Genomic DNA, 13,676 nt, shown 5'->3' on the forward strand with positions numbered 1-13,676 from the left:
GAGAGTCGACGAGGCCCAGCGCGTGATCTGGGAGGGCATTTGATTGTTCTGCGCCTGGACTGGCAGCTCGATTTATTATTATTGTCTCGACTGCTGCTCGCTTTTGCCAGCTGTTTAGCTCCCGCCCGTGATGCGGAATTCTGATTGGCTGGCGGGCCTCTGAGCTGGATTGATCTGATCGCCCGCGGCACGTCACATGCGAGGTATAAACACTGCGTGTCCCCCGCTCGCCGCGCGCAGCGAGTACAGCCCATCATCCCATCCCATCCCATCCTGCTTCCTCTCCCTTCCGCCGCTCCAGCACCGGTCTACCGTTGACTCGATCCATATCTTTCGCGCTTGATCTATCTATCTGACCATCCACCACCAACCCACCGTCACCATGCCTCCTAAGAAAGCCACCGGTGCCGCCGCTGCCCCCAAGGACAAGAAGCCCGCCGCCGCCCCGGCTCATGCTTCATACAAAGGTGTGTTTGCCTGCCTGAGTTGCGTCGCATAGTCGCGAGAGTCTGTTTGTTGTTGTCGCGTGCCAATGCTGACCCTGTGTGCCAGATATGATCAAGGACGCTATCATCAACGTGAGTCAATTCCATTTGCGACCACCTCAATGCCGTGGGATCCGCCTACCTCGTCGTCAGAAGGTCCACGTGAGATTGGCGAAAGAGTCGGAACCTGTGGAAGACATTCCCTTTCAAAAGTGTGGCATTGCTGACGTGTCTCGGGGCAACACAGCTCAAGGAGCGAAATGGAAGCAGGTCAGTATCTCCCCATACCTTGTCGCCGCCGCCGCCGCCTCAGGGTCTCTTATCGCGTGATCCGATTGTTGACTTCTATGCAGCCGACAAGCCATCAAGAAGTACGTCAAGGCAAACAACAATGTCACCATCACATCCGAGTCTCAATTCGACTCCCTGTTCAACAAGGCCTTGAAGTCTGGTGTCGAGAAGGGCGACTTCCAGCAGCCCAAGGGTATTGACACTTGCACACTTGCGCACTTGCGCATCGTGAGCCTGCTTGCTGACGAGAACTCTCAGGTCCCTCGGGTCCCGTCAAGCTGGCGAAGAAGGAAGCTAAGCCTGCCGAGAAGAAGGCCGCCGCCCCCAAGGTCGGTCTCTATCATGTCGACGTCCTCGTCACCGTACTGACCATTCTGCAGAAGGAGAAGAAGGAGGAGAAGCCCAAGGCTCCCAAGACCAAGACTGTTAAGCCCAAGACCGCCGCAACAAAGGTCAAGAAGGCGGCCGCTCCCAAGAAGGCCTCGACTGCCAAGCCAAAGGCCAATACCGCCACCAAGAGAGCTCCTAAGACCAAGACGAAGACCGAGGCCGTATGTGTCAACAAGTCCCCATCGCTGTTTGTGTGGATACTAATAACGTCGCCAGGCCCCTGCCGTCACAGATGCCCCAACAGTGCTGAAGAAGACCAAGTCAGGGCGCGTCAGCAAACAAAAGACCACGGCTGGCACGAAGAAGGCCGCTCCCAAGAAGGCAGCACCCAAGAAGAGTGCCGCCCCAAAGAAATCCGCCACACCCAAGAAGGCTGAAACCTCTGCATGAACTTGACAGGGTTTCATGTTGACGTTACGACCTGATGTGTGTTGCTTGCTTTCCAACCTTTTGTGTGTGTATCTGCTACTTTTGGTGATTATGTTGATGGGACATGACGTTGGGTGGTAGCTGATGTGGGTGTTGTTAAACTGTTGCCATGGTCCTTGATTGCCACGGACCGCCACTCACTTTGTGTTGCCGATGTGTCTTCTTCATAACCTCGGGGCGCACTGTGTTTTCGCGTTGGGAAATTGAGGCTCAAGATGGGGGGAATCTCGGCGTTATCGTGATGATTTTTATATGGGACGGGAACAGGTTATGTGGGATACGCAGGAGATCCAGATCCGGGCGCAAAAGGTCTGAGTGGTGTGTTCGGTACACAAGAGATATCGTCATCATCACGGGGGGTAGGCGCATCTCATCTCCCTCGTCTCAACTTTGTATAAAGAGGATGAAACGATGTGGGTGGGCACCTTGTGCATTTCGATTTTCACGTACAACGCAGACTCAAAATCGAAATGCCTTTGTACAGACACTCTATCACACACCACAGACTTTTGCGCGTTGTTCAATAGGTGGAGTCCTCAATAGTCAGGAGCTGCCCATGTTGGAGGATCCTGTATCCTACAGTAGGGGTCAGGAGGAGTCTGTCCTACTCGAACTGGTACTCTATTGTTTACCTTACCCACGGTGGTTAGGTCAGCAGAGGTAAATTCAAGATCATGTGATGTGGCTTCAGATAAGCGCGTCGCCCAACCTGCCTCTTTCGTACGTAGTGCTGTCTCGTATTCGTACTCGTTAGGCTGTCGCTGTTGGCTGCTGACCGGCACACCCTGCGTCAGGCACGTATTTTACGAGGTAGCTAACAAGTAGTAAGGTGTTCTGTATGTGGCATTACGAGATTTTTGTCATCGCGTATGGTAACTTGTACTCGTCGGCGCTTAAGCGCACATAAACATTGGACTGAGAACTAGAAAATTTCGAGCGGTGATCCTTGTGGATGTCGATGTTGGACGTTTTGCAGAATGGATTTTTGGTATTGTGCGGTGGTACTGTATCTCCTACTGTCTGATGATCCACTTTATCTGGACACGCTCGAAGCTGTTCATCTGCAACGTCATCCGGGGCGAGCTGTCCTCCATGGCGGCCTCGAGGCGGGCCTTGACCTGGCCGTCCGTCTCGTCGTCGCGGATCCTCACGGGTTCGAAGCGGTACTTTTCGCAGATGGTCATGAAGACGCTCACGAACTCGACCTGCGCCATCTTCATGCCCGGACAGACGCGGGGTCCCGCGGACCACGGGACGTACGCGCCCTTGGCGGGCATCGCCTTGACGTTGGCGGCGATGGTCGACGTGTATGCAGATGCCGACGGCGAAGCTGCCGTCGACGCCGTGGGTGTCGCGGATCCCAGCGCCGTCGACGGCGGGTCGTCGATGATCCAGCGTTCCGGCCGGAAGGTGTCCGGGTCGGGGTCGGCGCCGTAGATCTCGGGGTTGCGGTGCAAGGCCACGGAGCTAAGGTAGATCATGACCTCGCGCGGGAGAAAGTACGATTGGAGAGCGGTGGTGACGGTGACGTCTTGCGTTTTGTTGACTTGTTTCGCGATGTGGACTAACGCCGGGAAGAGACGCAATGTTTCAAGCTAAGGCGAGAGAAGAAATCACAAAACAGAATAATCAGTATCGGAAAGGATCAGTATTCAGGCGGCGTGAAAAGGGGAGGATAGGTAACGCGGGCCCCGGAGGGAGCATTAAAGAACCAGGTACACGGACGGAACGACTCACCATCAACGCTAGGCAGCGCGGCAACCGATGAAAGACGTCGGCGTACTCGAGCCTTTCGCTGGGCTTGTCGCTTATCACGGCTTTGATCTCCTCGTGCAGCCAGTCCTGGTACTTGGGGTACGTGGCGAGAAGGGCCAGGGCGTACGCCATACTGTTGGCCGTGGTGTCGAACCCTGCCGCCGTGAAGAGGAAGAGGTTGCCCAACATTTCGTCCTCGGTCAGGTACTGCGTCGATTTGGAGTCGTTGGTGTTGGAGAGCCGGACGAGCATGCTCATCAGGTTACTCCGTGGCTGCTCGGTGGCGTTCTCTTGGACTCTACGTTCGTTCTCGAGCATCTCCTTGGTGAGGAGCGGGAACTCGGCCTTCGCGTGTCCAATGTCCCGCCAGGACGAGGGCAGCATGGGCAGCGTGAGCAATCTGGTGGGGAAGACGGCCTCTATGATGTTCTCAACCACGATCTTGGTGGCTTCCATGTACGTGAAGCGCCGGCTTCTGTCGTGTGCTGCCGCAGCCTTTTCTTTCCAGGGCCGTCGTATACCGAAACCGGCCGTGCCGAGGACATTGATGGCGAGTGCCTTGCTGCGGGTATCGGGAAGAGTGGTAAGTCCAAAGTCTATTGTGTGCGGGAGATTCGGGCGAAAATACTTGATTTGCAAAGGAGGTAGGCTCTACCCCGGGGAAACTCACAATCCGCGCACCGTGTCGTTCGTCACACCGTCCGCCTCGTCCATGTACGAAGCGACCATCTCGCTGGCCTGCCGCCGAGACTCGTCGAAGACCAAACCGCTGATCTTCTCGTTGATGTTGGGCGCAATGAGTTTGCGTTGTCGAGCCCATCTTTCGCCGTTGGACGTGAGCAGGTTGGGTCCAAACACACCCATGATGAGGTCTCCGATGTCAGTGTTTGGGAAATCCTTCGGTCGTCGGAGCACCTCGGCCACCAGGCCCGGGTCGATTGTGCTGAGCTCGATGGCGCCGGTGGTGACGAGGACGAACGACGGGCCGTACTGTTTGAAAAGGCGGCTCTTTTCCCGCCACTCGAACCCGTACGACGCGCAGTTCACGCGCTCGTAGAAGTGTCGCGGGAGGATCTTCTTGTACAACGGGTTCAGGGGGATCCCCCGTTGCCATCCATAGCGGGTTGTAGCTGTTTATCGGGCAGACGAGGATGGGTAGACCCATCTTTCGAGCCACGAGGTAGTTTCGAGTCAGGCTGTAGACACTGGACAATGTCCAGAGGCCAACAAGGACCACCAGGATTGTCGCCCAAGTCATACTGAGTGTCACCGAGGGACTCTTGGGGCTCTGTAGCTAGAAGTATCAATGATCAGGTATGTTTCCGTGGCTTACAGCCAGAGGACCACACTCACACTCGATCCTACTGCAGGGTAGATCTGTTCTTCTGACCTTGGCGAGAGCTGCTCGAGGTTCGGTACATACAACACTGTCGCTCTCCTGAGTTGGGTATATTTTGTTGTCGCCAGGCACTGTCTACCCGAGGCCTGCGCAGTATTTAATCGTTTGAAAAGACAAATCGAGTCGACCCCTGTTTGGTGAGATAGGACCCGGCACTTCGCTCGACCATCAAGATAAGGCAACCCATATATGTATACCTGGCCATCAGCGCTAACTATATGCAACATCTAGTGGCAGAGGCGGCTTGGGGCTTCGCGACACCAATTTTTCAGACGACAAGACCACTAGAGGCCCGGCCAGTGACCGCCAGGTTCTCAATATGTGATAGATCCCCCAGGTCACCCGAAAGGCTGCTGCTGCAAGCGCCGTCGGCTGGCTTACTCCAGATTGATACCTCAGGCGTTGAATAAATATACAGGTGAAAATGCCCCCGCACACGTGTCGCTGTCGAGTTTTAGATGGCTGAGTCCCCTTCACCTCCAATCGCCCGCAAATGAACTTTGTCCCAGACTAGGAGGATACGAGTACGGCCAAACACCGTGGCGCCGCACACTGTCCGAAGTATGCAGTTGGAAAATACGAGGTAGGAGAAACAACTTCATCCAAAGTGAGATGGATCCGTGGCCAATCGGACGCCCGTGAACATATATAGATAAGATATACTCCGTACCTACATGACTTTGTTGCCTCCAAACCAGGAACAGCACACTAGCACACGGTAGCTCACAATTTCTCAAGATCTGATGTACCCTGTTGGCCGACAGCCATTCGTCGTCGGCTACAAACTACGGCCCATACCTCAAGTTTCCAAGGCTAAAGCTGTAGCAGATTTCAATCTCACATCTGAAAGGGGTATGACTCTACCGCTCTATGATTGGTTACAGTACACTTATTTTGGGGCCGTGGATACGTCGTGCCCTCGAGGTTTGGCTCCTCGATCATCGTGACAAGGCAATATCATCAATCCGTAAAATCATCTTGACAGTCTCCGCTGCCAATTCGATGGCGCTGGTGCTCACGAGCAGAGGCTGAAGCACCTTCTCGTCCGCAATGTTCGTCTTGACACCCCCACTCTTGATGCTCACTCCGGCATTCTTCTCGCCCATCTCATGTCGATGCCGGAGCTCCGTCACTACCTTGATGCTGTTCAGACCGGCATTTTCCGCCAAGGTGGTTGGGATCACTTCCATTGCGTCGGCGAAGGCCTTCCAGCAGATGGCTTCGGTTCCTGTCAGCTCTCGTGCTTGCTTCGCTAATTGCTGCGCAACTTCGATCTCGGGGGCTCCACCACCAGCTATTAGTGCCTTTTTCTTCACGAGACAACGAATGACGCAGAGTGCGTCGTGTATCGAGCGGTCGGCTTCGTCGAGGATCAAGGAGTTGGCCCCGCGTGCCACTATCGACACGGTCTGGTTCTGTGTTGCGGCGCTTCGGATGCCGGTGATCTTCACATATCGGGCGCCGGAGGATTGAACCTCTTCTACCAAATCCGCGGTTCCCAGCTTGTCCTCAGTAAAGGTGTCGATATTGGCAATAGGCTTGCAGCCTGTGCTCTTGCATAGAAACTCAACCTCATCTCGCTCGATATCTTTGATCGCCATGATCTTCAATCTGGATAAGAAGTGCAGAGACAGGTCGTTAACCGCGTCTCGAAGGATGGATTTCTGAATGAGAAGCACGTTGCACTTGGTCTTCTGAATCTTTTTGACCATGTTGAGCAGATATGTCCTCTCTTCTTTCAGAATCTTGTCCATCTGTCGGTAATCGTTGACGACAATCTGATTCTCCATATCAGGCTTGGGTGGACTCAACTGGAATTGGATCAATGCAATTCGAGCCTTTTCTATTCTGGTCGGGCCGCCACTGCTCTTGATAACAGGCTGGTTCAGCACCAAGCCGTCAATCATCTCCGAGTCTTCGATGGTACCGCCGACCTTCTTGACGATGCGAATGTTCCGTAGATCCACATTGTCCGCAGTCTTTGGGTCAATGGTCTTCAGCACAGAGTCAACCGCCATGGGTCCTAGCAAGCCGGAGTGTTGTGACACGATTTTGGACGACAGCGACGTCGAAGCCGCTTGTAGAAGTGTGGTCCGATCCGTCAGAGAGATGGGCTGAGACATGTTATGTAGGATCTTGACCGCCGCCGCTGCCGCTCTCTGGAAAGACTCCGAGATTATGGTGGGATGTATGCCTTTTGCTAGTAATCGATCGGCGGCTCCAAGAAGGCTGCCTGCAATGACCACGACAGAGGTCGTCCCATCGCCAGCTTCGACATCCTGCGCGGCACTGAGATCCACCAGCATTTTTGCCGCTGGGTGCATCACGCTCATGCTCTTCAGCATGGTGTTACCATCGTTTGTGATCAAGTTCTCCCCTTTGCCGGATTGAATCATTTTGTCCATTCCTCGGGGCCCAAGCGAGGTTCGAATGGCATCGGCCACGGCCCTGGCAGCCATGATGTTGGCATTCCGAACCGCCATAGGCTTCTCCTTGTCCTAAATAAAGTCAGAAAGTAGTCCACACGTATTTCGAGCCGGGGTCGCACTTTGAATGCCGCATTTCCACCGCCGCCAACATTGCCTTGAATACCCAATGCAGCCGCCATCGTGGCCGTACTGTGTCAGACTACTCCCGGCGCAGGTAATACTGGTTTGTCAGGAGGTGCGTGGTGGGAGAGCGGTGATGCCTGTTGCGGTATACTGAGTTGCGTCGGCAGGCACATATAAAATTCACGAGTGCAGAGTTTAGGCGGGCGCAGGCTGTGACCGCATTGGCACTAGTGGCGATCGATGCGCAGCTAAACGCTCGCTTCCTGCGCATTCAGGCACCGCGCGATTACGGAGTTCATCATCCTGTGGTCAACACTCGCCATCACAGCACCTGCACCCATCATCTTGCCATTGTCCATTATCCTCCCTGCCGACATTACACTTCAGGAGCATATTTTACCCCGACCTTTCTCATCACCAGCTCGATTTACTCTAATTAGTCCTCAACATGCCCAGTGCCACAGGCCAGAACTGGGAAAAGTACCAGAAGACGTTCGCCGATGATGAGGAGCCAGAGAAGAAGATCACACCTTTATCAGAGGAGTGAGTTGTTCCAGATATAGATGCACATCCGCTGACCGATTCCAGGGATATCCAAGTATTACGGACGTATGGAGCTGCTCCGTACGCAGCCGCGTTGAAGAAGCTCGAGAAGCAAATCAAGGACAAACAGCAGAGCGTCAACGAAAAGATTGGCGTCAAGGAATCAGATACAGGACTGGCCCCTCCACATCTCTGGGATATTGCCGCCGACCGACAACGAATGTCTGAAGAACAACCTCTCCAAGTTGCCCGATGCACGAAAATAATACAAGATGAGAAGGATCCTGAAAAGAGCAAATACGTGATCAACGTCAAGCAGATCGCCAAATTCGTCGTCAACCTTGGAGAGAGAGTCAGTCCTACGGATATAGAGGAAGGCATGCGGGTGGGCGTGGATCGACAGAAATACTCCATCATGCTTCCGTTACCACCAAAGATCGACCCCAGCGTTACCATGATGACGGTGGAAGACAAGCCCGACGTGACATACGGGGATGTTGGAGGATGCAAAGAGCAGATTGAGAAGCTCCGAGAAGTCGTGGAAATGCCCTTACTGTCTCCAGAACGATTTGTCAGTCTGGGTATAGATCCGCCAAAGGGAGCCCTACTCTACGGCCCTCCGGGTACCGGCAAGACATTATGTGCTCGTGCGGTTGCCAACAGGACTGACGCTACCTTTATCAGAGTCATTGGCTCTGAACTGGTGCAAAAGTATGTTGGCGAAGGTGCGCGAATGGTTCGAGAATTGTTCGAGATGGCACGGACGAAAAAGGCCTGTATCATCTTCTTCGACGAAATCGACGCCATTGGTGGCGCTCGATTCGACGACGGCGCTGGTGGAGACAATGAAGTCCAAAGAACCATGTTGGAGCTTATCACCCAACTTGACGGTTTCGACTCGAGAGGAAACATCAAAGTTATGTTCGCTACGAACCGGCCGGCCACTCTTGATCCCGCCTTGATGAGACCTGGTCGTATCGATCGTAAGATCGAGTTTGCCCTGCCTGATCTCGACGGTCGTGCGAACATTTTGAGAATCCAGTAAGTTCAGGCCGAGGTGTGCCCTTTCTTGACACTAACTTCATATCAGCGCGAAGAGCATGTCCGTCGAGCGTGATATCAGATGGGAACTAATTGCCCGACTTACCGGTCAAGCAACGGGTGCCGAGCTGCGAAGTGTGGCGACAGAAGCCGGAATGTTCGCCATCCGAGCAAGAAGAAAGGTTGCCACGGAGCAAGATTTCCTTCAATCTGTCGAGAAAGTTGTACGTGTTGCAAATATTTGTAATGGGGGTTCTGATATACTGACCGTGACTACAGATCAAAGGCAATTCCCGCTTCAGCTCTACGAGTAAGTTCCATCTCGTCCTGTTTCGCTTCTCCTGTCCCTTTCTAACGATCCTGGTAGATGTTTACGCCCAGTACAATTAGCGGCCTTTTTCAGTGTTGTTTTCAGCATAGAAGAGCATGGTTATGCCTGGAGTTTGTCAAGACTAGAACTTCGACGGACAATCCACCGCGGGTGCGGTTGTCGTGTAAGAATAGTTCCAGAACGCAGAATATTACGCTGCATTTCATGTCCAAAATCCCCCTTTCTAAGTGTTGTTTGTGTTCGACAGGCCCGTAAACAGCCAAAACAAAGGAGCAGATTGGCTTGCACTCGTTTGATCTACCATGGGGAAAGATTGTTCAGCTGAACCATTGCTTGCCGTTCCACACTTGTGCCTCAATTCTTCTGCCGATGCGGTCAACATGGTGAGCTTGAAAACCGATCGGGCATCCGTCTGGAGATGGCATGTGGTGGTCACATTGATCTTACTGAATCGAGGCCCTCCGTGGTGTACTGCCGTTGATAACATCATAGACTTTTGTTTGCCCCTTCGGAAGCGAGAGTAGTCGAATATCGGGTAAGGTCGCGGAGTCCGTCGTAGGGAAAACACGGGACCAATGAAGGGCGAAGGTCTTGACTGGCAATTGTCGGCCTTGCCATTGGCCATTGCCCAACTTTACCTGCGGTTCTCGGCTCGGCTTGGACGCTTCATTGACGCATTCGAGCTTTCCACCACCAACTCCTTCGCCTTCCTCCTTCTTGCCTGTCCTCGTGTCCTTCGTCCATTTTCCTCTGCTTGTGCTGGGTGCGTTGAAGCCGCCACAAGATGAGTTCTTCAACCATTCTGCGGAGCCTGACTCCCGCCAACAAGGTATGCCGAAGAACTGGCTTGCTTGATCCGGTGCTCATCCGATGCGACAGTTTTCTCGAGCTCTCAGACCTACACGAAGGCATTTCTCTTCAACGAGGCCCGCTGGTATGGACGATAATTTGGCTTGCGTTTTGGCCAGCTGCTGACATCCGAAAAGCGCGCATCATCGCAAACAACCCCCTCCGAGCGAAGGAGGCCTCACCTCACGTGTCGAGCAAATACCCAGTCATTGACCATGAGCAAGTTCATCTTATTGGCGTCATGATACACTCCTAACGTGAGACAGGTATGATGCTGTTGTGGTCGGCGCGGGCGGCGCAGGTCTAAGAGCTGCATTCGGTTTGGCAGAGGCTGGTTTCAACACTGCTTGCGTTACAAAGCTTTTCCCCACACGAAGTCATACAGTTGCTGCTCAGGGAGGCATCAATGCGGCCCTGGGGAACATGCACGAGGATGATTGGAGATGGCACATGTACGACACCGTGAAGGGATCCGACTGGCTGGGAGACCAAGATGCCATTCACTACATGACGCGCGAAGCTCCCCGATCGGTTATCGAACTCGAAGGCTACGGGTGTCCATTCTCACGAACAGAAGATGGCCGGATATACCAGAGAGCCTTCGGCGGTCAATCGCAGAAATTCGGCAAAGGCGGACAGGCTTACCGATGTTGCGCTGCCGCCGACAGAACTGGTCACGCCTTATTGCACACCCTTTATGGACAGTCTCTGCATTACAACACTAACTACTTCATCGAATACTTTGCTTTGGATTTGATTATGGAAGGCGGTGAATGCAAAGGCATTCTTGCATACAACCAAGAAGATGGCACTCTGCACAGATTCAAGGCGAAGAACACCGTCTTGGCCACAGGTGGCTACGGCCGGGCCTACTTCAGCTGCACGTCTGCCCATACTTGCACCGGTGACGGAATGGCCATGGTCGCTCGTGCCGGTCTGCCCAACCAGGATCTTGAATTCGTCCAGTTCCACCCTACTGGCATCTACGGCGCCGGCTGTCTGATCACGGAAGGTTCCCGAGGTGAAGGTGGCTACCTTCTCAACTCCGAAGGTGAACGCTTCATGGAACGTTATGCTCCTACAGCCAAGGATTTGTAAGTTAACTACCTGTCTACCCGTGGCTTCATCTTGTTCCGTGCACTTGGCTAACATTATTCATCGCAGGGCCTCTCGAGATGTTGTTTCACGATCAATGACAATGGAAATCCGCGAAGGACGTGGCGTTGGTCCCGACAAGGATCACATTTACCTCCAGCTCAGCCACTTGCCCGCCGAAATCCTCCACGAACGTCTCCCTGGTATCTCTGAGACCGCCTCCATCTTTGCTGGTGTCGATGTCACCAAACAACCCATTCCTGTCCTTCCAACTGTTCACTACAACATGGGTGGTATCCCGACCAAATATACCGGTGAAGTACTCACTGTCAACTCCAAGGGAGAAGATGAGGTCGTTCCTGGGTTGTTTGCTTGTGGCGAGGCCGCCTGTGTGTCCGTCCACGGTGCCAATAGATTGGGTGCGAACTCGCTGCTCGACCTGATTGTCTTCGGGCGTGCAGTGTCGCACACGATTCGTGACAACTTCACTCCTGGCCAAACGCAGAATGAGATTGCAGCAGATGCTGGTGCCGACTCGATCAACGTTCTCGACCAGGTCCGTGAGGCGGATGGCCCCAAGAGTACCTACGATATCCGAAGCGCCATGCAAAAGGTCATGCAGACCGACGTCAGCGTTTTCCGGACACAAGAGTCTTTGGACGAGGGTGTGAGAAGGATCAACGAGGTTGACCAGATGTTCGACCAGGTCGGTATCAAGGACCGAAGCATGATCTGGAACTCCGACTTGGTGGAAACCTTGGAGCTGAGAAACTTGTTGACTTGCGCGTAAGTTATCCTTCCGCTCCCATCCATGTTGATACATGCTGACTGATGCCGATACAGCACCCAAACCGCCGCGTCTGCCGCAAACCGTAAAGAATCTCGTGGCGCTCATGCTCGTGAGGACTACCCCGAACGTGATGACGACAACTGGATGAAGCACACGCTCTCTTGGCAGAAGTCACCTCATGGAAAGGTCGAGCTCGGCTACAGAGCGGTTGTCGGCCACACGCTGGATGAGAACGAATGCAAAGCGGTGCCACCATTCAAGAGAACGTATTAAACTTGGACCGGCAAGTGGAGGGGGAGAAGGAGGATTTTGGCCTCACTTTATGTGCTTGTTGATAAGTTATTATACCACGACACAGAACCATGTAAAATCCATCATATTTTGACAAAACAGTCACGTGTACTCTGAAAACTGGTGCTGCTCATTCCCCTATGACATATTCACACCCTGTTCCATCATCAGCTACACAGGCTCACACCCGAAGGATCAGAACGAACTACCTTCATCGCCCATCCACACTTCGTGCACTTTCCCCGCCGGTACGTCTATCCTCGCGCCGACCCCGAATGTTTCTTTGGTAGGATTCGGATCTCGTGGGTAAGTGATGGTCAAACTGCCTCGACGGATCAAGTGTGTCGTCAAGCCGGAATGAGAGTGTGGAGGGTAGTGGGCAAGTGGCCCATCTGTCCACGTGAAGACGTGGCCGAAACCCCAGTCTCGCACCGTCTTCTCATCCTGCGCGCGGGAGGTCGTCCTGGCAGACATTCTTAAACGTGTTCTTCTGCCGCAGGTGCGGTGTGAAGGAGCCGTTGTCTTGAAACAAGATCTGTCTTTGACATGAGGGTGGTGAAGAAAAGTCTACGGTCGTAGATCGACGGCGAGACGTGATGGAGAAATTCATTACGTAGGCCAAGGCAGAAGCAGTCCAGCGGACATTCAGTTCCTCCCTACTGTAGTTTGTATACGACGAGGCTACATATAACGCTCGCTTCCATGCACGGTGCCCTTGATCGGTCATGGTAAATTGCAATATGGCATTCTGTGTAGCCTTTTGTTTGACGTCGCGACGGGAACCGGACGATAGTCTCTTGAATTCTAGCACATACCGCCGTTCGAGACTCGAGTTAATTGGCACTGTCTGTATTCTGATATCGGTAGGCATATTTATACTCAAGGCCAAGTGCTCTAGTGCTCTGCAACTACTGTAGATATTTGGATTCGCAGATTGGCCCTGCAACGCCAACCGACAATTCGGATGATGCATTCTGAATACGGCGCCTTCAATTACTCCACTGTGATGAATGGGCCAAGGTCCTCGAGATTGTTACTTCCGTTGCTGGGAAGACGCAAGAGATGTTTTGATGAGTATTCCTGGTTCCGGGTTATGTTCGATATATTCAGCGAGGAGTACTTTCCACATTCAAGTAGATGGAAATGTCTTGACCGTCCATGTGAAGCCCGAGCAAAACCTCTTGTTCAGCACTGACCACATTGATGACCGGGCGATGTTGATATGTGTAAACATAAACAGATCATTTGCCATGATTCGACGCATTGTTCAAGAGAACTAAAAATGGGATCGTCTGCCGTCCCATAGCAACACGGACAATGGATTGCCTGTCACATACTGACAATAACATGCGATTCCCCTTACATGGCTGGTATTACGGCCTCGCAAACGGCTCGCTTTTTGACATTCCCGGTGATTGCATTACACACTCGTACG

At 53.2% G+C, this 13,676-nt stretch overlaps 6 protein-coding genes across 6 annotated transcripts; 3 read left to right on the forward strand and 3 right to left on the reverse strand.

Moving 5' to 3' along the window:
• Window positions 1-382: 382 nt before the first annotated feature.
• On the forward strand, window positions 383-1,556 carry PV08_01009 (uncharacterized protein; the record flags this gene model as incomplete). Its single annotated transcript, XM_016375374.1, has 6 exons — window positions 383-467; window positions 553-799; window positions 839-969; window positions 1,035-1,120; window positions 1,157-1,327; window positions 1,383-1,556. 6 exons carry the CDS (start codon window positions 383-385, stop codon window positions 1,554-1,556), a joined length of 894 nt encoding a protein of 297 aa, XP_016240650.1.
• A 1,052-nt stretch (window positions 1,557-2,608) lies between these two features.
• Window positions 2,609-4,608, reverse strand: PV08_01010 (uncharacterized protein; the record flags this gene model as incomplete). The annotated part of the gene is made up of 4 exons (XM_016375375.1): window positions 2,609-3,190; window positions 3,333-3,912; window positions 4,021-4,427; window positions 4,498-4,608. 4 exons carry the CDS (start codon window positions 4,606-4,608, stop codon window positions 2,609-2,611), a joined length of 1,680 nt encoding a protein of 559 aa, XP_016240651.1.
• A 1,079-nt stretch (window positions 4,609-5,687) lies between these two features.
• On the reverse strand, window positions 5,688-7,357 carry PV08_01011 (T-complex protein 1 subunit delta; the record flags this gene model as incomplete). The annotated part of the gene is made up of 2 exons (XM_016375376.1): window positions 5,688-7,247; window positions 7,298-7,357. The coding sequence occupies 2 exons, from the start codon at window positions 7,355-7,357 to the stop codon at window positions 5,688-5,690; spliced, it is 1,620 nt and encodes a 539-aa protein (XP_016240652.1).
• A 392-nt stretch (window positions 7,358-7,749) lies between these two features.
• Window positions 7,750-9,275, forward strand: PV08_01012 (26S protease regulatory subunit 7; the record flags this gene model as incomplete). The annotated part of the gene is made up of 5 exons (XM_016375377.1): window positions 7,750-7,844; window positions 7,890-8,885; window positions 8,935-9,109; window positions 9,165-9,195; window positions 9,253-9,275. The coding sequence occupies 5 exons, from the start codon at window positions 7,750-7,752 to the stop codon at window positions 9,273-9,275; spliced, it is 1,320 nt and encodes a 439-aa protein (XP_016240653.1).
• Window positions 9,276-10,000: 725 nt separating this feature from the next.
• PV08_01013 (succinate dehydrogenase [ubiquinone] flavoprotein subunit 2, mitochondrial) lies at window positions 10,001-12,223 on the forward strand (the record flags this gene model as incomplete). Its single annotated transcript, XM_016375378.1, has 5 exons — window positions 10,001-10,045; window positions 10,113-10,150; window positions 10,332-11,159; window positions 11,230-11,946; window positions 12,004-12,223. The coding sequence occupies 5 exons, from the start codon at window positions 10,001-10,003 to the stop codon at window positions 12,221-12,223; spliced, it is 1,848 nt and encodes a 615-aa protein (XP_016240654.1).
• Window positions 12,224-12,371: 148 nt separating this feature from the next.
• Window positions 12,372-12,715, reverse strand: PV08_01014 (uncharacterized protein; the record flags this gene model as incomplete). Its single annotated transcript, XM_016375379.1, has 2 exons — window positions 12,372-12,397; window positions 12,451-12,715. The coding sequence occupies 2 exons, from the start codon at window positions 12,713-12,715 to the stop codon at window positions 12,372-12,374; spliced, it is 291 nt and encodes a 96-aa protein (XP_016240655.1).
• Between the last annotated feature and the right edge of the window lie 961 nt (window positions 12,716-13,676).

Source organism: Exophiala spinifera (assembly GCF_000836115.1).
Source record: "Exophiala spinifera strain CBS 89968 unplaced genomic scaffold supercont1.1, whole genome shotgun sequence".
NCBI lineage: Eukaryota > Fungi > Ascomycota > Eurotiomycetes > Chaetothyriales > Herpotrichiellaceae > Exophiala > Exophiala spinifera.